Source organism: Erythrolamprus reginae, chromosome 2 (assembly GCF_031021105.1).
Source record: "Erythrolamprus reginae isolate rEryReg1 chromosome 2, rEryReg1.hap1, whole genome shotgun sequence".
Taxonomy (NCBI): domain Eukaryota; kingdom Metazoa; phylum Chordata; class Lepidosauria; order Squamata; family Dipsadidae; genus Erythrolamprus; species Erythrolamprus reginae.
In genome coordinates, this window is record NC_091951.1 from 28,634,497 (window position 1) to 28,658,482 (window position 23,986).

Genomic DNA, 23,986 nt, shown 5'->3' on the forward strand with positions numbered 1-23,986 from the left:
GAGCGACGAACGTGCGGAGGCCGGCAAAGATTGTTTTGAATGTCGGCCCCCCCGCCCCCGACCCCCTTGCCGCTACCCCCCGCCCACCCAATCCGCTCTTCTCACCGGCTTTCTTGGGGCACAGGTCCTCCTGCAGCAGCGCTGGCAGCTACGGGTTCTCGTCCTCCTCATTCGGCCGCTAGCCGCTCTGAGCGCTTTGAGAATGCCCGCACCGCCCCTCTCGCAGTCCCTTAGCTGAGAGCGCTTTCGTCCCAGCTGTCAGCGAGGGGGCTGCAGGAGAGGCAGGGCAGGCATTCTCACAGAGAGAGCAACAGACAGAGCAAGATAGAAAGGAGAGAGGGAGAGAGAGAGGGAGAAAGAGAGAGAGCAAGAGGGGGGGGAGTGGAAGGTAGAGAGAGAAAGGATAGAAAAAAGGGGAGAAAAAAAGAGAAATGAGAAATGATTGAAGCAGAGAATGACAGGAAAGAGAGAGAAAGAGAGAGAGAAGTGACTCTTGGTATGACGTATGACATCATCGGGTGGGAAAAACCATGGTATAGAAAAAAACCGCAGAGTATTTTTTAATTAATATTTTTTGAAAAACCGTGGTATGTATAGCTGTTTCGCGAAGTTTGAACCCGCGAAAATCGAGGGATCTCTGTATCTGGAAATAACTCAAGGCAGCAAACATAATTTCTAGAGAGCCAGGATTGCTTTCTCTTGTCCAGCAAAGGAATTCCCCTCAACGTGGTGAAAGGGAATAACCACACTGGACCATAGAAAGGAACCTCAGATCAGGTGAGAGACCTGCAGGCTAAAACATATGACGAACAGTTACAAGAACTGGGCATGGCCAGTCTAGTAAAGAAACGGACCAGCGGTGAAATGATAGCAGTCTTGCAATATGTCAGGGGCTGTCAAAGCCAGGCTATAAGCTGTTTTCCAGTGGAACAGCTTGCCTTCAGTAGGTTGTGGTTGCCACATCACTGGATGCTTTCAAGAAGAGACTCAACACATATAAAAAACGGTACAGGGTCTCGTCCTTGAGCAATGGGTTGGACTAGATGACATAAAACACACTCCCAATTATTCCATTCTGTTCTAATTCTTCTAATTCTAATTCTATTCCATTATTCTCTTCCATTCCATTCTGTTACTCATCCATTTTTGATACTAAGACAAATTTCACTAAAAAGAAACACACAAGTAATTGGTGAGACCACATCTGGAGTACTGCATCCAGTTCTGGTCACACTTCAAAAGAGACACTGAAACTCTGGAGAAGGTGCAGAAAAGAGCAACCAAAATGATTAGGGGACTTGAAACCAAGACTTACGAAGAGAGATTGCGGGAACTGGGCATGGATAGCCTTGAGAAAAGGAGGGCCAGAGGGGACATGATAGCTACATACAGGTATATGTGGGGTTGCCACAGAGAGGAGGGGGTCACTCTATTCTCCAGAGCACCAGAGGGCCGAACAAGGATCAACGGCTGGAAGCTGACCAAGGAGAGATTCAACCTAGAAGTAAGGAAGAACTTCCTGATAGTCAGAGCGATCAACCATTGGAACAACCTGCCTGCGGAGGTTGTGAACTCCCCAACTCTGGATATTTTCAAGAGGAGATTGGACTGCCACTTGGCTGGGGTGCTTTAGGATTCCTGCTCAGGCAGGGGGTTGGACTTGATGACCTGCATGGTCCCTTTCAACTCTAACAATAAAAAAATAAAAAAATAAAAAAATAAAATATTGTTCAATGGAGCTTCCAATGAGAGACAAGAAATGAAATTCAACATTCCTCTACTCCAGTGATTTTCAACCTTTTTTGAGCTGTGGCACATTGTTTACATATACAAAATCATGGGGCACATTGAGCGGGGGGGAAGGGGAGAGGGGGAGGGGGGGGGCTAAAAAGGTTTGAACAAAAAAATTATCTCTCTTCCTCCCTTTCGCTCTATCTCTCTTCCTCTTTCTCTTCCTTCTTTCCTCTCAATCTCCATCCCTCTTTCTTTCTCTCTTCCTTCCTTCCTCTTTTTTGCTCTTTCTATCTCTCCCTCCTTCCCTGCCTCTTTCTCTCTCTCTTTCTTTCTTTTTCTCTTTCTCTCTCGCTTTCTTTCTCTCTCGCTTTCTTTCTCTCTCTCTTGCTTTCTCTCTTGCTTTCTTTCTCTCTCTCTCTTGCTTGCTTTCTCTCTCTCTCTTTCTCTCTCTCTCTTTCTTTCTCTCTCTTGCTTTCTTTCTCTCTCTCGCTTTCTTTCTCTCTCTTGCTTTCTTTCTCTCTCTTGCTTTCTCTCTCTCTCTCTCGCTTTCTTTCTTTCTCTCTCTCGCTTTCTTTCTCTCTCTCTTGCTTTCTTTCTCTCTCTCTCTTGCTTTCTTTCTCTCTCTTGCTGAAAAACACTGCTCTACTCACATCAGATTTTGCCTCACATGGAATTTTTTGTGTGATAAGGGAGGAGCTTTGTGTGGGAGCAACACTGTCCACAATCTGGGCATTTGAACGGTTACTCCCCTATGTGTAATCTTACATGATTTATAAGGGTAGACATATAACAGAAATCTTTCCCACAATCTGGACATTCATGCGGTTTCTCCCCTGTGTGACTCCGCCAGTGAATTACCAAATGGGAATTCCGTCTGAAACTTTTCCCACACTCAAGACACTTGTATGGTTTTTCTCCTGTGTGAATCCTCTGGTGTTTCACCAAATAGGAATTCTGATTGAAACGTTTCCCACAATCTGGACACTCGTATGGTTTTTCTCCTATGTGAGTTTTCTGGTGTATAACCCGATTGCAATTCTGACTGAAAGTCTTCCCACAATACAGACACTCATATGGTTTCTCTCCTGTGTGAGTCCTCTGGTGTCTCAACAGCTTGGCCTTCCGAGGAAAGCATTTCCCACATTCAGGACACTCAAACAGTCTCTCTCCTCTTTGAGTCCTCAAGTGTTTCACCAGGTAGGAATTCTGATTGAAAGTTTTCCCACACTCTGGATGCTCATACTGTTTCTCTGCTGTGTGGGTTTTCATATGTTTCACTAGGTAGGGATTCCGACTGAAACTTTTGCCACAATCATGGCATTTATAGGGTTTCTCTCCTGTATGAGTCATTTGGTGTTTCACAAGATAAGAATTGTGACTGAAACTTTTCCCACAATCAGAACAGTGATATGGTTTCTCTTCTCTGTGTGTCCTCTGATGATTCACCAGGCTAAATTTCTGAGAGAAACCTTTTCCACAATCAGGACACTCATACGGTCTCTCTCCTGTGTGAGTCCTCTGATGTTTCACCAGGTTAAATTTCTGAGAAAAACCTTTTCCGCAATCAGGACATTCATATGGTCTCTCTCCTGTATGTGTCCTCTGATGCTTCACCAAGTTAAATTTCCGAGTGAAATCTTTCCCACAATCAGGACACTCATATGGTCTCTCTCTTGTGTGAGTCCTCTGGTGTTCTACTAGGAGAGGATTCCAATTAAAACCTTCCCCACAATCTTGAAACTTATATAGATTTTCTCCTTTGTGAGTCATCTGGTGTATCTTCAGGTGACAAATCCAAATGAAACGTTTTCCACATTCAGGACACTGATATGGTTTCTCTTGTGTGTGAGTCCTCTGGTGTATCACCAGATCAGAATTCTGTGTGAATCTTTTCCCACAATCAGAACATTCAAAGTTTGTCTCCCCAGATTGAGTCTTGTTGTGTTTCACCACATTGGTATTCATGCTTAATTTTTTGTCTTATTGGCAACACTGGAGAGTTTTTACAATTTGCAGAGGAAGTGAAAAATATTTCCACTGATTTCTTGTTTTACACTTTAATGCTGCTTCTCCTTCTCTGTTGTCCAAAGTGCTCTTCTAGACATCCTCTTTATCTGTAATGAATTAAGTTTCATTATTGTTTAAACGCTAGTGCAGTGCATGCGAAAACAGCAAAAAACAAAAAACCCCAAAACCCAACCATGTCCTACATTCATATAAAAAAACAAACACCAAAATTGTAGTACAATCTCATAAAATTCTCTTTTTGGCATGGATAGATCACACAAATATGCCCACACATCTTTGTGCAGAAACAAAGACCTTTGAATTTATATTTGTAGACAAAAGATTCCTAAAGTGCATTCGCTCAAATGACATGGTGCCCAAAACCTATGCAAGATGTAAAACATCTCGTTTGCCCCTAAACTCCTCATTGACTGTAAAAAATATGACTTCAGTAACCGAGTTGTCGAAGCGTGGAACTCATTACCGGACTCCATAGTCTCATCCCCAAACCCCCAACACTTTACCCTTAGATTATCCACGGTTGACCTATCCAAATTCCTAAGAGGTCAGTAAGGGGCGAGTACAAGTGCACTAGAGTGCCTTCCGTCCCCTGTCCTATTGCTCTCCTATATCTCCTATACTTTTCTTCTAATCCTATATCTCTTCTTCTATTCTTTCATTGATATGTTCTATTACTATATCTTCTTTTCTATTCTTTAATAGATATATTTTACTATGAGTATCTCCTCTATACCTTTCATCATGTATTTTACGATGTGTGTGTGTGTATATATATATATATACCCACTAAAACTCTCATTGTGTATTGGACAAAATAAATAAATAAATAAATTTTCCATCAACACAAAATATCAATACAAATAAAAGTAATCAAGTGTTACCTGAAGGATGAGGGAACTGGGCAATTAAGAAACATGAAAATTTCTTATCGTTCTTAAATTTCTGCACAGAAATGAACAGATTGACAATGAATTAAACGACAAAGAAGATTCCAAATATTATAGAATATGGATGAAATTTTATTTATGGTTTGATAAGAAATTTAGCAATGAAAAAAATCGAGTAAATGTTAATAAAAAAGGGGGGTTAGAAGTACTATTTGTAACCCAGGAGACAAGAATAGGGAAAATCTCAGCTTAGATTAAAAATTATGAAATAATAATAAAAGCTTTGGTAAGACAACAACACAATAGAAAGAAACTGCCAGTATAATAAATGATTTATAGAATCACAAACAGTTCACAAGGAATGGTAAAGAAAGGAGAGCAAGTCGAAAGATAGGAGGAGACAGAAGGTGGAGAGGTTGGAGAAGGAAGGGGGAAAGAAAGTTAAAGAAGGTAGAGGGAGGAGGAGGAAGAGAAGGGAAAAGGAATAGTAAATAGAAAACGGAAGTTCAAACTGGCAGATTTTGATAGTTCAGACTGAAGTCAAAGCAAGATACATTTAGTGTTTTATTTTCTATTGTTATATTTGGTTTATATGGATGTAATTATTTGATGTATGATGAAGAAAAATTATTATTATTATTATTATTATTTTTATTATTATTATTATTATTAATGGAATATGAAAATTAAATAAGGTGCACTAAATTTCCCAGCAGAAAATCAAAGGCAGGAGTTTAAAGTCGTGCGGCATAAGAATAATAACATTTTGCGAAGAGCAAGAATATGCAGCAGCCGCCGCCCACGTTTCAGTCTCATTGCTTGCTCTGCTTCATACACCGTGGAGGAAAGCAAACGGTACTTGCTCCTGGCTTCTCATCCGACCTGCCCTCCACTCACCTCCCAGGAGCCGCTCCGACCCTTGAAACAGTACAAGGGGCTCCGCCGACGTCATCCACCTCCCATGGATGAGCCGGAACAGGAAGTTCCTCTGTCCTTCGCCTCCTCTCCTTCACATCCTCTCTAGCAATTCAATCCTCCATCGTTTGAACCCGTTCCATCCCAACCTCTCTCTCTGCTCCCTAGAATAACCCTAAACTTCGTTTGCCCGAAAGAGGCAACTTAACCAAAGGAACGTTTCCTTTGTGTATGGGTAATTGGAGACGAGGGATGGATTATGTATAAATTGCAAAGGAGAACGTGCACCTCCCCTGTTTCCGGGCTAGGATAACGGCTTGAAACTTAACTTCTAAATAATTTCTGCAGTTAATAATTTGATAATTTCTGAAACTTAACGAAGCTGTAAGAATGAAGCTTCACCCCTTGTCTCTACTGGATTGTTGTTGGTTTTTTTGCTCATAAAATTCCTCACTTCCCATGAAAACATGTCAATAAAGTCACAAGGAATCATGAAGACTGAATGGAGATTATTATTATTATTATTAATTATTATTGCTATTATTATTATTATTATTATTATTATTATTATTATTATTATTATTATTATTATTAATTAGATTTGTATGCTACCCCTCTCCGCAGACTCGGGGCAGCTCACAACAATAGTAAAACAATGTACAGAAAACAAATCTAATATTTAAAAATCTAAAACCCCATTACTGTATTTAAAAGAACATACAACACAAGCATACCATACATAAAACTATATAGGCCCCGGGGAGATGTCTCAATTCCCCCATGCCTGACGGCAGAGGTGGGTTTTAAGGAGTTTGCAAAAGACAAGTAGGGTGGGGGCAATTCTAATCTCCGGGGGGAGCTGGTTCCAGAGGGTCGGGGCCGCCACAGAGAAGGCTCTTCCCCTGGGTCTCGCCAGATGACATTGTTTAGTCGACGGGACCCAGAGAAGGCCAAGTCTGTGGGACCTAACGGTCGCTGGGATTCAGGCAGCAGAAGACGGTCCCGGAGATATTCTGGCCCGATGCCATGAAGGACTTTATAGGTCATAACCAACACTTTGAATTGTGACCGGAAACTGATCGGCAACCAATGCAATCTGCAGACAATGCAGATGGGTGGTTAGGCAGTATGAAAAATAAAGGTGTTTTTTCTTTTAAATCTTCCAAATCTGAAATTTGAAATAGAGCTGGAAGGATCTTTATATAAGTCTTCTAACTCAACCTCCTGCTCAAAGAAAGAGACCCTCTACCCAATTTAAACAAGTGGCTGTCCTGTCTTTTCTTTAAAACCAGTAAATGCAGCTGCTGTAGCCGAGAGGTGGAGCTCTTGCCTCACAAACAGGACGTTCGTGAGTTTGCTCTTAGGTAGAGGCAGATGTTGGAGAGTCTCTTGCTTGGGCAGGGGGTTGTACTAGATGACCTTCATTTGAACTCTGCTAATGGGTTAAAAAGCTAAATGATCTAACAGAAAGGAACCAGTGATGAAGTACCCACAACTTCTGTAGGCAAGCTGTTCCGCTGGTTAATTGTTCTCTCTGTTAGGAAGTTTCTCCTTAATTGCATATTCCTTTTGTTCTTGATTTGTTTCCCACTCATTGCTTCTTTCTCACTTTCTGGTGCTTTAGGAAATAAACCGACCCCCTCCTCTTTATGGCAAGCCCCTCAAATACTGCTTTCATGTCCTCCCCCCTTGTCTTCTTTTCTCTAGATTAGCCATACACAAATTCAGCAACCTTTCTTCATGTTTTTTGTCTTGTAACCTTTAAATATTGTCTCCCAGCAGAGAATTATAGGTAGAAGTTTAAAATTATGCAACATCAGCATAATAGCATTTGGGAAGATAAGAAATATGCAGCAGCAGCCTCGATATTTCAGCCTTGATTCTTCACTGCTTCTACTCAGTGGAGGAAACCAAATGGACCTATTGAAATCTCCAGGCTTCTCCTCCAACCTTCTCCAACTTCTCCTCCAACACAAGAGCACGCAACAGATTCAAACTTAATACGAACCGCTCCAAACTTGACTGTAAAAAATATGATTTCAACAATCAAGTTATCGAAGCGTGGAACTTATTACCAGACTCAATTGTGTCAACCCCTAACCCCCAACATTTCTCCCTTAGACTCCCCACGATTGACCTCTCCAGGTTCCTAAGAGGCCAGTAAGGGGCGTACATAAGTGCACTGGTGTGCCTTTCGTCCCCTGTCCAATTGTCTTTCCTTTCTCTCACTTATCGTATATATTTTCTTTCTTTCATATATCCTCTCCTCTAAGTTCACTTTTACCCTTATATATATTACTACATGTCTATTTTTATTCCTATGTATTTGTGTATTGGACAAATGAATAAATTAATTAATTAAAAAAATTAAAAAATAAAAAAATCGGGCAAAACCCGAACTCAGAACAATCTACATACATAGACCCGTGAAAATATACGAAAACATATATATATATCAATCCTTCTAATAATTATGAATTTGGAATTTTGAAATTTGGAAACCAGCCTTAAACAAAAAACACTTCATAAAAATCACCATGTCAATCCTTCTAATAATTATGATTACACCAACCAATCAGATCACTGAAACATAATCACCCAATCTATTTGCTACATTCAAACCAAATCTCCACCCCCATACTATACAGTAGGAAGAAATGACAGTTGCAAACATTCCATTTTACAACAGCACGATATTTTGAGTGTCTATGCGACGTTTCGGTGAAATCACATTCACCATCATCAGGCAGAAGTTTTAAGCTTCGTGTTGCTGTAAATATGAAGAAATGGCAGTTACAAACATTTCATATTTACAGCAACACAAAGCTTAAAACTTCAGATTTAAAACATCTGTTTTACCCATGAATCTACTACTCACTTTCCATCAAAACAACATGTCAATAATGTCACAAGGAATCAAGTGTTGCATGAAGGATGAGGGAACTGGGCTGCTTAGAAATATGTAAAATAAAGACCTTTTAAATGAACGAAATCTCCCAGCAGAAAATCATAGGCAGCAGCTTTAAACGGTGCAGCCCCAGAGGAATAAAATTTGGGAAGGGAAAGAATATGCAGCAGCAGCTAACACGTTTCACCCTCGTTGCTTCCTCTGCATCTGCCCCGTGGAGGAACCCAAAAGGCCCGACTTGCTCCCGGCTTCTCCTCTAACCTGCTCTCCACTCTCCTCCTGCTTCCACCCTTTAAACGGCGCAAAAAACTCCGCCGACACCAAAATACTCCCCTGGGTGAGCCGGAAGAGGAACTTCCTCTGTCCTTCATCTTGTCTCCTCCACATCCTTTCTGGCTATACAATTTTCTATCGTTTCAATCCACTCCGGCACAGCCTCTCCCCGTTGCCTAGAATAGCCCTGCCACCATTGTATGGTACTTGCTTTGTTAGACGGGAGTGTCGCCTCACTCTAGACCGCCATCTAGCGATATAAGGCGGAAGAACGCACTCGTTCTACTTTATTTATTTATTTATTTATTTTGTCCAATACACAATGAGGATTTTAGTGGGTGTGTATATATATGTAGATTGTTCTGAGTTCGGGTTTGCCCTGTGTAATATTTTGCATGTCTATGCGACGTTTCGGTGAAATCACATTCACCATCATCAGGCTGAAGTTTTAAGTTTCGTGTTGCTGTAAATATTTACAGCAACACGAAACTTAAAACTTCAGCCTGATGATGGTGAATGTGATTTCACCGAAACGTCGCATAGACATGCAAAATATTACACGGGGCAAAACCCGAACTCAGAACAATCTACATACATATACCCGTGAAAATCTACGAAAACAAATATATGGGTATGGGTAGCTGATGAGGCCAAAATAAGGCCGAAATAGATCTATCCTAGTCTCCCTTAATTTTCAAATTCAGCTTAAACATATGACACATACAGATAGAATTGTCGGCTATTAATAAAATTAACTGCCTTGGAAATGGCCCTGGGTTGGGCCGAGAGGCAAAAAAGGAACTGTGATGTTCCTTCAATATACCCAGGGTGATTCGACACAAAATGTAACCCTTCCCTGGTACAGAGCTGAAGGGATTGAATACTGTAGCCTAGGGGATAATTCTCTGCCTTACAAGGCAAAGGTTGCAGGTTCAAGTCCCAGTGGGTATGGCTAGCTGATGAGGCCAAAATAAGGCCGAAATAGATCTATCCTAGTCTCCCTTAATTTTCAAATTCAGCTTAAACATATGACACATACAGATAGAATTGTCGGCTATTAATAAAATTAACTGCCTTGGAAATGGCCCTGGGTTGGGCCGAGAGGCAAAAAAGGAGCTGTGATGTTTCTTCAATATACCAGGGTGATTCGACACAAAATGTAACCCTTCCCTGGTACAGAGCTGAAGGGATTGGATACTGTAGCCTAGGGGATAATTCTCTGCCTTACAAGGCAAAGGTTGCAGGTTCAAGTCCCAGTGGGTATGGCTAGCTGATGAGGCCAAAATAAGGCCGAAATAGATCTATCCTAGTCTCCCTTAATTTTCAAATTCAGCTTAAACATGTGACACATACAGATAGAATTGTCGGCTATCAATAAAATTAACTGCCTTGGAAATGGCCCTGGGTTGGGCCGAGAGGCAAAAAAGGAGCTGTGATGTTCCTTCAATATACCAGGGTGATTCGACACAAAATGTAACCCTTCCCTGGTACAGAGCTGAAGGGATTGGATACTGTAGCCTAGAGGATAATTCTCTGCCTTACAAGGCAAAGGTTGCAGGTTCAAGTCCCAGTGGGTATGGCTAGCTGATGAGGCCAAAATAAGGCCGAAATAGATCTATCCTAGTCTCCCTTAATTTTCAAATTCAGCTTAAACATGTGACATATATATATATATATATATATATATATATATATATATATATATATATATATATATATGGTATATATAGACACACACACACACACACACACAGAGTAAAATACATAATGAAGGTTATAGAGGAGATACTCATAGTAAAATATATCAATGAAAGAATAGAAGATATAGTAATAGAACATATCAATGAAAGAACAGAAGAAGAGATGTGTCCCCTGTCCAATTGTCTTCCCTTATCTTATATATCATACATATTCTCTCCTTATCTATCTATCTGTCTGTCTATCTATATCATATATATTCTCTCCTTATCTCTTATATCATATATATTCTCTCCCTCCCATCTACTTCTCTTATTTTTTACTTTCTATCTTTATGTATATTACTTAATGTCTATTCTCTTCCATATGTATTGTATATTGGACAAAGAATAAAATAAAATAAAATAAATATAATAATATATACATACTAGTAAAAGAGAAACATTAGGACAGGATGGAAGGTCCTCTGGGGCACTTATGTATGCCCCTTACTTTTGCACTTTTTCATCAGGGTGGGGTGGGGTAGGAGCGGGTACCGGATCACTCCTGGAAACCTCCCTCTGCAACTTGAAGAATGAATTTTCACCCCGTCTCTGCTGAGATTCCCCCCCCCCCGCCCCTCATGGAACTTGCCAGAAAAACAACATCTCATTTTTTGCCACCATGAGACCATTTGATCTCATCTGCAACAGTTCACACTCATTTTATGGATTACAAATACAAGAGCCCTTTTCCAACAATTTCCACAGTATGATTGACTTTTGTCTCAATATACCTCCTAACAAAAACCACCATAATAATAGGACAACCAACTACAATTTTAAAAAAGCCAACTATGATATCACATTATTATTAATTATTAGAGTTGTATGCTGCCCTTCTCCAAAGACTCGGGGCAACCTCATCTCTCTGGTTGTAATGCTGTTACTAAGTGTTGTGGTTAGCTCTGGCCCAGCTCCTGCCCCAAGGACTGTGGATGTGGGGGAGACATCCACATGTTGCAGCCTGTTTTGCCCATGGTGGAATCTGCTGATGAAGGCTCCTCTGACCAAGAAGACATGAGTGACAGGGAGGAGAGTGTGGCAGACAGCTCAGAAGGAGATCAATTATCTCTCTCCTCCTTGGATTCAGAACAAGAGTTAATGATACAGCCACGCATGCGGAGAGCGGTGCATAGGCAACAACAACTGAGAGATTATTATCAAAGAAAATGAGGCCACCTGTGGTTGGGTGGGGCTGTAGTAATTAGTGAGGCTGCTATAAAGAGCAGCCTGTGGGTTTGGCCATTGTGGAGGATTATCTGATCCTTGTGTTTCGTGACTGCTTTACTGACTTTGACTTTTTGTGTGCTGATTTTTCCCTGCTTTGAAACTAAACCAGAGCAAAGTGTGTTTCACTTTGTGAAAGAAGGACTGTGAATTGCCTCACAGCTGCAAGCTAAGTATCACAGAACTGATAAGGGACTTGTATAAATTACCAGTTTGTTTGGAGACGAGTGCTCTTTGCTATACCAAAAGAGGGCTTGATTTAAGTGAATTTTCATTATAAAGAACATTGTTTTGAATTTTCAAACATGTGTGTGTCTGAAATTTGTACCTGTGAATTTTTGGGAGGAGTCTACCAGAGAGCCCGACAGAACACTAAGACTACTACAATATCTTTTTGCTTAAAATGCAAAGAGTCATTAAACTATATGTACGACTAATTTAAATTAATTTAAAGCTGGAATCACCTTTTTGGAACTCCTGACCAACAAAATCCCATAAACCTTGCCAGATGTGCCCTGTATAGGGCAAGTAACATGTTAAATGTGGATGTTTTGCATTTTGCCATTTGCAATATATGGAGTTGATTAGTCGGCATTAAGACTTTATGAAACAGCTCAGAGAGGGCTGTACAGCACTGTGAATCAGTGTATAAGTCTAAATGTTATAACTGATATTTTTATTGCTGTAAATCCTCTGGAATTACCTTGAGATGGGCTGCCATACACATTTTCTTAATAAAAACACGTACATACATAAATATGTTTATATCCCATGTTTATTATATGTAGAAATAACTCAAGGTGGTAAACAGTCCTAATACAGACTCACTAGTCCCTTGCCTTAAATATTGCTATCTGATAGGAGCTAGGAAATGTGCCTTTTCCATTACACATCCTGCCCTATGAAACACTTTTCCCCATGAAGTTAGAAACATAGAAGACTGACGGCAGAAAAAGACCTCATGATCCATCTAGTCTGCCCTGAAGAACTAAGGGAAGTGTTTTTAATAGGAAAGTGAACACAAGAACAAGGGGACACAATCTAAAGTTAGTTGGGGGAAAGATCAAAAGCAACATGAGAAAATATTATTTTACTGAAAGAGTAGTAGATCCTTGGAACAAACTTCCAGCAGACGTAGTAGATAAATCCACAGTAACTGAATTTAAACTTCCCTGGGATAAACATAGATCCATCCTAAGATAAAATACAGAAAATAGTATAAGGGCAGACTAGATGGACCATGAGGTCTTTTTCTGCCGTCAGACTTCTATGTTTCTAATACTATTTTTTGTATTTTATCTTAGGATGGATCTATGTTTATCCCAGGCATGTTTAAATTCAGTTACTGTGGATTTACCAACCACGTCTGCTGGAAGTTTGTTCCAAGGATCTACTACTCTTTCAGTAAAATAATATTTTCTCATGTTGCTTTTGATCTTTCCCCCAACTAACTTCAGATTGTGTCCCCTTGTTCTTGTGTTCACTTTCCTATTAAAAACACTTCCCTCCTGAACCTTATTTAACCCTTTGACATATTTAAATGTTTCGATCATGTCCCCCCTTTTCCTTCTGTCCTCCAGACTATACAGATTGAGTTCATGAAGTCTTTCCTGATACGTTTTATGCTTAAGACCTTCCACCATTCTTGTAGCCCGTCTTTGGACCCGTTCAATTTTGTCAATATCTTTTTGTAGGTGAGGTCTCCAGAACTGAGCACAGTAATTCCAAATGTGGTCTCACCAGCGCTCTATATAGCGGGATCACAATCTCCCTCTTCCTGCTTGTTATACCTCTAGCTATGCAGCCAAGCATCCTACTTGCTTTTCCTACCACCCGACCACACTGCTCACCCATTTTGAGACTGTCAGTTTGGCAGGCTTTTATCTTCCTTGCCTTCTGTAAAGTAAAGAAGAACTACCTTTCTACCTAAGCACTGGGATAAGAAGAAAGGACTGCATATCAAAAGCTTGATTTGGAACCAGGTGTATTTGTTTATATTAATTGAATTTATATGCCACTAATCCTGTGGTGAATTTATCCAATTTAACTCCTTGCAAGGTGACAGATAACCACTTTTGCGAAAGAATGGCCCCAGGTATGAATATAAATAAACAAAACCAAGAATCACTTTTGGGGATTCCCAGGCCATAAAAATGCCATCAACCGTTGCAGTTCATTTTAAACATGGAGACTTTGCATTTGGTCATTTGCAATATATATGGAGTTGATTAGTTTCTGTATTAAAGTTTAATTGCTATAAACCATATTAGGCTGCTATATACATTTTGTTACTGAATAAAAATCCAAACATACATTTTTATATCCCCCTTTATTATATGTAGAAAAAAGTCAAGGCAACAAACATACCTAATATAGATCCACGTCGATTCTACTCTACATTCTACTCCACGCTACTACTTGTTCTGTCTGGGTCACTCCAGAAGCCAATACCAACCCAAAAAGAGAAGCCAGACACACTGGTAAAAGGCAAAGACAGTTTATATAATTCAAGGAAAACACAGGGAACAGAAAATGTCCTTACAAACAGGAAAAACGCTGGAACTTCAAATATATACACGAAGGGAATAGTCCATGAAGCAATATCAGATTCTTGCTGCCAAGACGAAGCTGTAGATAGCAAACAGACGCCTCCCACGAGTCTTCCAGACTGCGAGGCCACAAGCCAAGATCAGAGACGCTGAGAATCAAAACAGGTCACCGCAACTCCAATTGATAACACTCCACATGGCTTCAAGGCCTTGCCTGCCTTTTAAACCCTGCTGATGAGGACCACACCCAAACTCAGCTGTTTCTAATTCAATGGTGAAAATATTTCTTTAACTGCTCCTTTCGTTGCTCTGAACATCTCTGTCTCATGCCAATGACAGCTTGTGCGTCATCACCTAATGACTCCAAGCTACTGGCTGGGGAGAGCCCCCCCCCCCCCCCGGGGCTCTCATGCTGTTCTCCTTCATCTCATTCCTGACTCTCCTCTCCCCCGTCCGACTGTTCAGCCCCCTCCTCTGCGCTGTCATCCTCCTCCAGGCATGGAGCCAGCAGAGACACAGCTGGTCCCTGAGCAGCCTCAGGCTGAATCACAACACTACTATAATAAGATGTTTCCCTAAAAAGAATCTTCCAAGAAATTAAATGGTAAATTGCTCAGCTATGTTTCCAACAAGAGACAAGAAACCAAGTTCAAGATTCCTCTACACACATCAAACTTTGCCTCAAGTGCAAGAATATTTTGTGTGTGATAAAGGAGCAATTTTGTGGAAACAATCTTCTGCAATCTGGGAAATGGAATGGTTACTCCCCTATGTGTATCCTAACATGATTTATAAGGCTAGACCTAGTACTAAAATCTCTCCCACAATCCGGACACTCATACGGTTTCTCTCCTGTGTGAGTCCTCTGGTGCACCATCAGCTTGGAGTTCTCATGGAAACATTTCTCACAATCCGGACATTGATAAGGTTTTTCTCCTGTGTGAGTTCTCTGGTGTACTATCAGCCTGGAATTATGCTGGAAACGTTTCCCACAATCTGGGCATTCATATGGTTTCTCTCCTGTGTGGTTTTTGTGGTGTATGACCAGATTAGATTTCCAACTGAAACTTTTCCCACAATATTGACACACATACGGTTTCTCTCCTGTATGAGTCATCTGATGTACCACCAGGTTGGAAGTCTGACTGAAACTTTTTCCACAATCCAGACACTCATAAGGTTTTCCTTCTGTGTGAATCCTCTGGTGTACCACCAGCTTGGAATTCAGCTTGAAACTTTTGTCACAATCCAGACAATGAAATGGTTTCTCTCCCGTGTGAGTTCTCTGGTGTATCACCAGCTTGGAATTATGTGAGAAACATTTCCCACAATCTGGACATTCATATGGTTTCTCTCCTGTGTGGTTTTTCTGATGTATCACCAGGTTGGATTTCTGACTGAAACTTTTCCCACAATACAGACACTCATACGGTTTCTCTCCTGTGTGAGTCCTCTGATGTTTCACCAGGTCAGAATTGCAACTGAAACCTTTCCCACAACCTAGACACTTGTACGGTTTCTCTCCTGTGTGAATCCTCCGGTGTATCATCAGCTTGGAAGTCTGCTGGAAACTTTTCCCACAATCTGGACATTGATATGCTTTCTTTCCTGTGTGAGTCCTCTGATTTCCCGCAAGGTGGGAATTCTGCAGGAAACTTTTCCCACCATCTGGACATTCATATGGTTTCTCTATCATGTGACTCCTCTGGTGTATAACCAGGTCAGAATTCTGAGCGAAACTTTTCCCACAATCAGGACATTCAAACAGTTCTTCCCTAGTGTGAGTCCTGTCCTGTCTCACCGAATTGATTTGCATGCTAAATCTTTTGTCACAAAGGAAGGAAAGAGCTTCTCTCTGGTATGGGTCCTTCTATAAATCACGAGGGAGCTGTTCTGGGTAAAGCTTTTGCCACACTCCAAACATTTGTATAGCCTTTGCCTGGCAGAATCCTCACATGCATAATCAGTTGTGATCTATAATCTGTGTTTTTCTCAAAATAGGCAGTCTGTGGGGTTTTCCCAACATTGATATTCTTGGATTCTTAAAGAGGCCCAAATATTTCTGATCTCCTACCTGATGGTTGTTTGGTTCCCGTCACTCTTTCCTTCCCCAAAGGCCTACCAGTTTTGGCTATCCAAAATTTCTTCCCACTCACTTCCAGGTACAGTAGTCCCTCACCTATCGCTGGTGTTACGTTCCAGACCTGGCCGCGATAGGTGAAATCCGCGATGGGGAATTTATCGACTGATAGTACTTATTTAAGTATTTATATTGTAATTGTTTGGTAAGTTTTCATTGTTTTAAGTGTTTATAAACCCTTCCCACACAGTATTTATTTTAGATACAGTATTTAAATACAGTATTTACAATTTTAGATTATTATTATTTTTAAAAAAACCTGCCGATCGAGTTCGGCGGGCTGTTTAAATCTGCCGATCGGCTTCCTCAGAAACCCACAATGAAGTGAAGCCACAGTAGGTGAAGCGCGGTATAGCGAGGGACTATTGTATTCTTTATTTAGAAATTATCCTTCTTGGCTTGTCATGCAATGTTTCTTTGAGTTCTGCATACTCTATTTTTTCCAGTTCAAAACTTTATTCTTTTTATTCTCTCTCCCTTGTTGTTCGTCTGCTGAGGAAGGAGAAGAGTTTTTAAACTTTCTGGAGAAAATGGATGAAAATGTTGATCGATGGCTTGTTTTGCATTTTAATGACGCTTCTCATTCTTGTTCCGTGTGCTCTTCTTGCCATCCTCTTTGTCTGTAAGATTCATATTAATGGGTTAGTTTCATTGTTATTTTAAAAAAATGGATGTACGACATGTGAAAACAGCAAAACCCCGTCCAAATATATGATTACAAAAATATCAAAATTGTAGTTTTAATAGGAAAGTGAACACAAGAACAAGGGGACACAATCTGAAGTTAGTTGGGGGAAAGATCAAAGGCAACATGAGAAAATATTATTTTACTGAAAGAGTAGTAGATCCTTGGAACAAACTTCCAGCAGACGTGGTTGGTAAATCCACAGTAACTGAATTTAAACATGCCTGGGATAAACATATATCCATTGTAAGATAAAATACAGGAAATAGTATAAGGGCAGACTAGATGGACCATGAGGTCTTTTTCTGCCATCAGTCTTCTATGTTTCTATGTAGTTTAACCTCTAAAATTTGGCAGAAAGAAGACAAACAGGATTGTAATTCAAATATTGACTTAATTATAATTTTCTCTCTTTGGCTTAGATATATATCACACATATATGGACACCTATGCTCACAGAAATATAAAGCCATGTATTTATGTATATAGAAAATCTATGAGTGTTTCAGTGTGTAAAGTATCCCAGAAATGCATTATCTAATTTTAGAAAGGTAGAAACATAGAAACATAGAAGACCGATGGCAGAAAAAGACCTCCTGGTCCATCTAGTCTGCCCTTATACTATTTCCTGTATTTTATCTTACAATGGATATATGTTTATCCCAGGCATGTTTAAATTCGGTTACTGTGGATTTACCGACCACGTCTGCTGGAAGTTTGTTCCAAGGATCTACTACTCTTTCAGTAAAATAATATTTTCTCATGTTGCCCTTGATCTTTCCCCCAACTAACCTCAGATTGTGTCCCCTTGTTCTTGTGTTCACCTTCCTATTAAAAACACTTCCCTCCTGAACCCTATTTAACCCTTTAACATATTGAAATGTTCCGATCATGTCCCCCCTTTTCCTTCTGTCCTCCAGACTATACAGATTGAGTTCATGAAGTCTTTCCTGATACGTTTTATGCTTAAGACCTTCCACCATTCTTGTAGCCCGTCTTTGGACCCGTTCAATTTTGTCAATATCTTTTTGTAGGTGAGGTCTCCAGAACTGAACACAGTACTCCAAATGAGGTCTCACCAGCGCTCTGTATAAGGGGGGAAGGTAGGGACATTAAGAGATGAAATGGTGCTCTTCAACTTGATTAGTTTCTCTCCGTTGCTTGATTTCTGTGCAGCTTCAGTTGGGTGTGCTGAATCCACACAGGACGGCGAACTGCTGCAGCGCTACCATCAAACAGATCAGGTGAAGCAAGGGGCAGAGTAGTGGTGGTGGTGCTGCTACACAACAGCCCCTGCGTGCTCCACCCTGCTGTCCAACATCATCCTTCAATGCTGCTCATCCTAAATTTGTGGCACAGCTGGAGGACGATGTTGGACGGCAGGGGCTATGGCACGATGCCACCCCACCCCATCCCATCCCTCACCTAATCCTTTCGGTGGTACCGCTGCAGCAATTTGCCGCCCTGAGTGGATTGGCGGGACTCAGAGGAAGAGCCTCCTCTGTGGAAGCTCCGACCCTCTGGAATCAGCTCCCTCCAGAGATTAGAACTGCCCCCACCCTCCTTGCCTTTCGTAAACTGCTTAAAACCCACCTCTGTCATCAGGCGTGGGGGAACTGAAACATTTCCCCCTGCCTATGTAGTTCTTTGTGTATGATATGACTGTATGTATGGTTTTTTTATATATATATATTGGGGTTTCTTGTTTTTTAGACTTTTTTAATGTGTTATTGTTATTTTAGATTCTAACTATTAGATTTGTCATTATATATTGTTTTTATCATTGCTGTAAGCTGCCCCGAGTCTACGGAGAGGGGCGGCATACAAATCTAATAAATAATAATAATAATAATAATTCAGTGCACCCTCCTGAAACCGTCTGCAGAAAAATCAATGACTCTCATTGAGCTGGCCTTTGGGCACAGCAATGGGCAGACTGTTGTCCATCGGTTTTCCTGCTTTTTCTCCACTGCAGGAGTAAAGTGAACACACCTGGATAGGCAAAAAGCTAGAGAAGCGCTGGAGGACAATGTCGGATGGCAGGAGCGGAGGGCATAAGGGCTATGGTGTGTCGCCCAACCCACCCTGTTTCCAGCCTCGCCTGATCTGTTGCCAGAAGAGACACCAAGAAGAAAGAGGGGAAGGAAAAGAAGGAATGTAAATACAGTGTTCCCTCGATTTTTGCGGGTTCGAACTTCTCGAAATCTATACCACGGTTTTTCAGAAATATTAATTAAAAAATACTTTGCGCTTTCCCCCCCCTATACTACGGTTTTTTCCTGCCCGATGACGTCATATGTCATCACCAAACTTTCGTCCACCTTTAATATTTTTTTTAATAAACTTTAATAAAGAAACATGGTGAGTAATAAACTAAATGGTTGCTAAGGGAATGGGAAATTGCAATTTAGGGGCTTAAAGTGTTAAGGGAAGGCTTGTGATACTGTTCACAGCCAAAAATAGTGTATTTACTTCCGCATCTCTACTTCGCAGAAATTCAACTTTCGCGGGCGGTCTCAGAAAGCATCCCCCGCGAAAATCGAGGGAACACTGTACAGGAAAGATGACACGGAAAAGGAGAAGGAAAAATGCGAGGCCAAGAAAGAAGAGAAGGAGAAGTGGTATTAGTAACTGTTCTGTGCACGGGCCTGGGATCAAACCCCAACTCAGATCACTTATTTTATGATAAAATCCCACTCTTTATTCAAACTGAAGCATACATAATAAAACACAGGATTTTAAAACAGCACAGAAGTTATTTTTCTCTTTGGAGCTAGCTGTAATCTATGTCCGGGAAGAGCACCAGAAACTTGGTCTTATCTGCATTCCTTAGATAAAGTCCATTAATTTATTTAAACATATGCTTTTGCTCACCGAAAGCTTTCCATAGCATAACATCCAACAAAGAATATCCTTTTTGAAGGAGAAATCATGGTTTTAAAGCTTCGTTCAAGCACACCCCATTTCACGTCTCTTCCATTGAACAACGCTGATTCTCCATGCCTCTTTTCCCACAATCCTTTCCTTTATACTGCCTGGAAGTGACATCAGACCTCAAAGAGGCTAAGCCAATACCTTTTGCTCTATAACTCCTCTCGCCTTCTATATCGAGGGTCAATCCAATGACTTTCCATTCTCATGTCTTCCTCACTCTCTGACTGGGACCACTTCCCCATTGTCACATCAGCCCCCTCTAGTGATTCCCCAGGCACACTCAAGTAACTTTCTGCCTTACTCTCACTCTCTGCTTCATCTGGCGTGCACACACGCACGGCCCAGGGTATCCAGAGGGCCTGGCTCATCCTCTTTAGAATCTGATATGACCTTATGTGGAGAAGGAGCACTCACGTCAGTGACCAGGTTTTTTTATTTGTAAATTAAAAGCTTTAAGACCCCATGCCGGCCACTTCCTGTGCTGCCCACCCCCATGGCTGCCAGTGAGGTAAGGTAGCAGTGGCGGCAACCAGCAGTGGAACAGGAGCAGCAGCAGCAGGAGACTTGCTAGTTGCTGTTCCAGGTGAAACAGGAAAGAGGCTTCTCTGGCCACCACGGCCACCAGCATCAGGACTCTGCAAGTCCCAGTGCCCCAACAGTGTGCTTGGTCACTCATACAGACAGGACCTGTGGAGAGATGAGTGGCCTTATGGGGCCTGAGGGGGACTGATTTCCTTTGGCTCCAAGGAGTTAGGACACAGAAGCACCAGCAGGCTAGCGGCTCCAATAGATCTAGCCTCACTTCTTCTGGCCAGGACTGATTTTAAGTCTATTAAATACCATCTGCTTCTGTATTTTGTTAAGCACAGAAATCTTCACTAATTCAAAGTGAGTAAGACAGCAAGGTCTAGAAAAAGGGAGCTCAAAAAGCAGCTGCCTATATTTGGTAAATTAAACTAAAATTTATAAAACTTTTCAAAGAAATGTTTGAGAGCCTTGTAAAAAGAATGATGGTAAACCACACATACAGTATATGCATGTCCAGGTCCGCCTTCTGCTGCACAAATCCCAGCGACCAGTTAGGTCCCACAGAGTCGGCCTTCTCCGGGTCCTGTCAACTAAACAATGTCATCTGGCGGGTCCCAGGGGAAGAGCCTTCTCTGTGGCAGCCCCGACCCTCTGGAACCAGCTCCCCCCTGAGATTAGAACTGCCCCCACCCTCCTTGCCTTTCGTAAACTCCTTAAAACCCACCTCTGCTGTCAGGCATGGGGGAATTGAGACATCTCCCTCGGGCCTATACAATTCATGTATGGTATGTTTGTGTGTGTGTATGTTTGGTTTTAAATAAGGGTTTTTAATTATTTTAAACATTAGATTTGTTATATGCTGTTTACTACTGTTGTTAGCCCCCCCCCCGAGTCTACGGAGAGGGGCGGCAATAAATAAATAATAAATGTCTATTGGCATAGAAATACACAACTAAGAATTTGTTCAGGTAAACAATCATGCATACTTCAATATTCAAAATACCACAGTGCATTCACTCAAAAAAAAAATTGATCCGGTTTTAGAGAGGTGGTGACATTAATAGATGAAACGGTACCCAAATTCTATGTAACATTGAAAGCATCCGCTCATGAAACTCCTTGCTTGTCAAGAAAACAACATGTCGGTAACATCACAAGGAATGAAGTGTTACGTGAAGGGCGAGCGAGATGGACGGTTAAAAAATATGATTTTTTAAAAATCTCCCAAAACTCCCAGAAAATCACAGGCAGCTGTTTTAAATCACGGGGCATAAGGATAATAAAACATTCGGGAATAGAAATAATATGTAGCAGGAGCCCACACGGTTCAGCCTCACTGCTTCTTCTGCTTCATACACGACGGAGGAAACCAAAGGGCCGATTTGCTCCCGGCTTCTCCTCCGCCCTTCCCTCCACTCACCTCCCAGGAGCCGCTCCGACCCTTGAAACGCTATACGGAGCTCCGTCGACGCCATTCTCCTCCCGATGATGACCCGGAAAAGGAAGTCACTCTGCCCTTTGTCTCATCTCCACATTCGCTCTAGCAATTTACTACTCTGTTCTTTCAACCCTTTCAATCTCCGCCTCAGCTTCCCTTAGCTAGAATAGTTCAGCCGCCGCTGTACCGAGTGTTGTTTCTCTGTAAGCACGCCATCTAGCGATGTATGGCGGAAGAGCATGCTCGTTCTATCTTAAAGCGATTGAAGAGTTTCTCATTGGTTCCGTGTTTTCTTATTAAGTGCCATCAAGTCCTATTCAACTCCCATCGAGCTCATCGATAGCTTCCGCATCGCCGGAAGCTCCATTCCAAACTTTTTTTTCCAGGTGCCCCAAGACAGAGGGCACTCCTGGGAGTGCTGCCAGAATTGCTGCAGACATTGAAGGGGTAGGGGGTCAGCCTGTCAGGTCATAGGAAGCTTCTTCTAAAGATGATGCACAAGAAAGCCAGAAAATGGTTTGCTGTAGACCAGTGATGGCGAACCTATGGCACAGGTGCCACAGGTGGCACGCCATATCTGCTGGCATGCGAGCCATTGCCCGCCTGCTGCCGCACGAATCCCAGCGACCAACAAGGTCCCACAGAGTTGACCTTCTCCGGGTCCCGTCGACTAAACAATGTTGTCTGGCGGGCCCCAGGGGAAGAGCCTTCTCTGTGGCGGCCCCGGCCCTCTGGAATCAACTCCCCCCGGAGATTAGAACTGCTCCCACCCTCCTTGTCTTTCGTAAACTACTCAAGACCCACCTATACCGCCAGGCATGGGGGATTTGAGACATCTTTCCCCCAGGCTCCTTATAATTTATGTTTGGTATGTATGTGTTGTCTGGTTTTAATATGATAGGGTTTTAGTTATTTCTTTTAATATTAGATTTGTGCCACTATAATATTGTTTTTAATCATTGTTGTGTGCCGCCCCGAGTCTTCGGAGAGGGGCGGCATACAAATCTAATATATTATTATTATTATTATTATTATTATTATTATTATTATTATTATTATTATTATTACCTGACTTTTGTCTCACACAGAGGCTCTTGAGGGTGTTTTTGGCTTCCAAAGAGCCTCCAGGAAGATGGGGGTAGGAGGCAGCAAAGGCACAGGGGCTTGCCGGAAAGCCGGATAGCATGTGTACAAAATAGCAGGTCCAGGACTGATGTGCTGGCTCTCTAACGGGCCTTGCTGTGAGAAAGGCTGGCTTTCAATGCCTAAGGCTATAGGTAAGAAGATCAGGGCGTTTTGGGAATGGAGCCAAGTCTGTCTTCTGCCCCCATGAAAATCATACCCCACCTCACCCACTCCAGTTAAATTCCATCCCAATTTCTGCAGAAACCAAATATCAATAGATGAATAAAACCGAAAGACTGATTAAAGATTTGAAGCGGATGTGCTTTAAAGAAATCTCAATATTCTTCTATGTTTTCCTAGTATTTCCTGAGGAGGCTTTTCTTGGGAAATTTAGTTAGTCACCTTATACAAGTAAACTGACCACTTCCATCGCAGGAACCTGAGATTTAGCTTATATTTTATTAATAATACGAAAACACAGAAGGTTATGCAACCATGTATGACTACTTGTAATTTCTTATTCATTTCACATTTCTGTAATCTTAGAAAGCAAAATTCATTTAAAAAAAATCTGTGCTGCTCCTTATCAAAATCTAAGTGGAAATGAGGACCCCATTAATCCTGATGCTGGTAGACAGAGGCAGAATTCTTTTTTTCTTGTTTTCCTGCCCCCAAATTAAGGTGGGTGTTATATTCAAGAGTGTTTTATACTCCAAAAAGTACAGTATTTGGTTTAGAGGGTGTCAAGCATGTGTAGCCACAATCAGGTGAGGAGTAAAAAGACTTGTTATTGCTTACAGTCAAGCATGGTGGTGGCAATGTCATAGCTACAGTTCATTGAGGGAACCATGAATGCCAACATGTACTGACATACTG

General features: G+C 41.5%; 2 protein-coding genes across 2 annotated transcripts in view; one reads left to right on the plus strand and one right to left on the minus strand.

The window, feature by feature from the left end:
• The window catches only part of LOC139163077 (zinc finger protein 850-like), a 249,510-nt gene that overhangs the window by 219,607 nt on the left and 5,917 nt on the right, over nt 1–23,986 (plus strand). The window lies entirely within an intron of this gene.
• On the minus strand, nt 2,059–22,069 carry LOC139163081 (zinc finger protein 268-like). The gene is made up of 4 exons (XM_070744022.1): nt 21,968–22,069; nt 15,045–17,020; nt 10,868–10,870; nt 2,059–3,336 (listed from the first exon to the last, which is right to left on the minus strand). The coding sequence occupies exons 2-4, from the start codon at nt 16,074–16,076 to the stop codon at nt 2,476–2,478; spliced, it is 1,896 nt and encodes a 631-aa protein (XP_070600123.1). The 5' UTR covers nt 16,077–17,020; nt 21,968–22,069; the 3' UTR covers nt 2,059–2,475.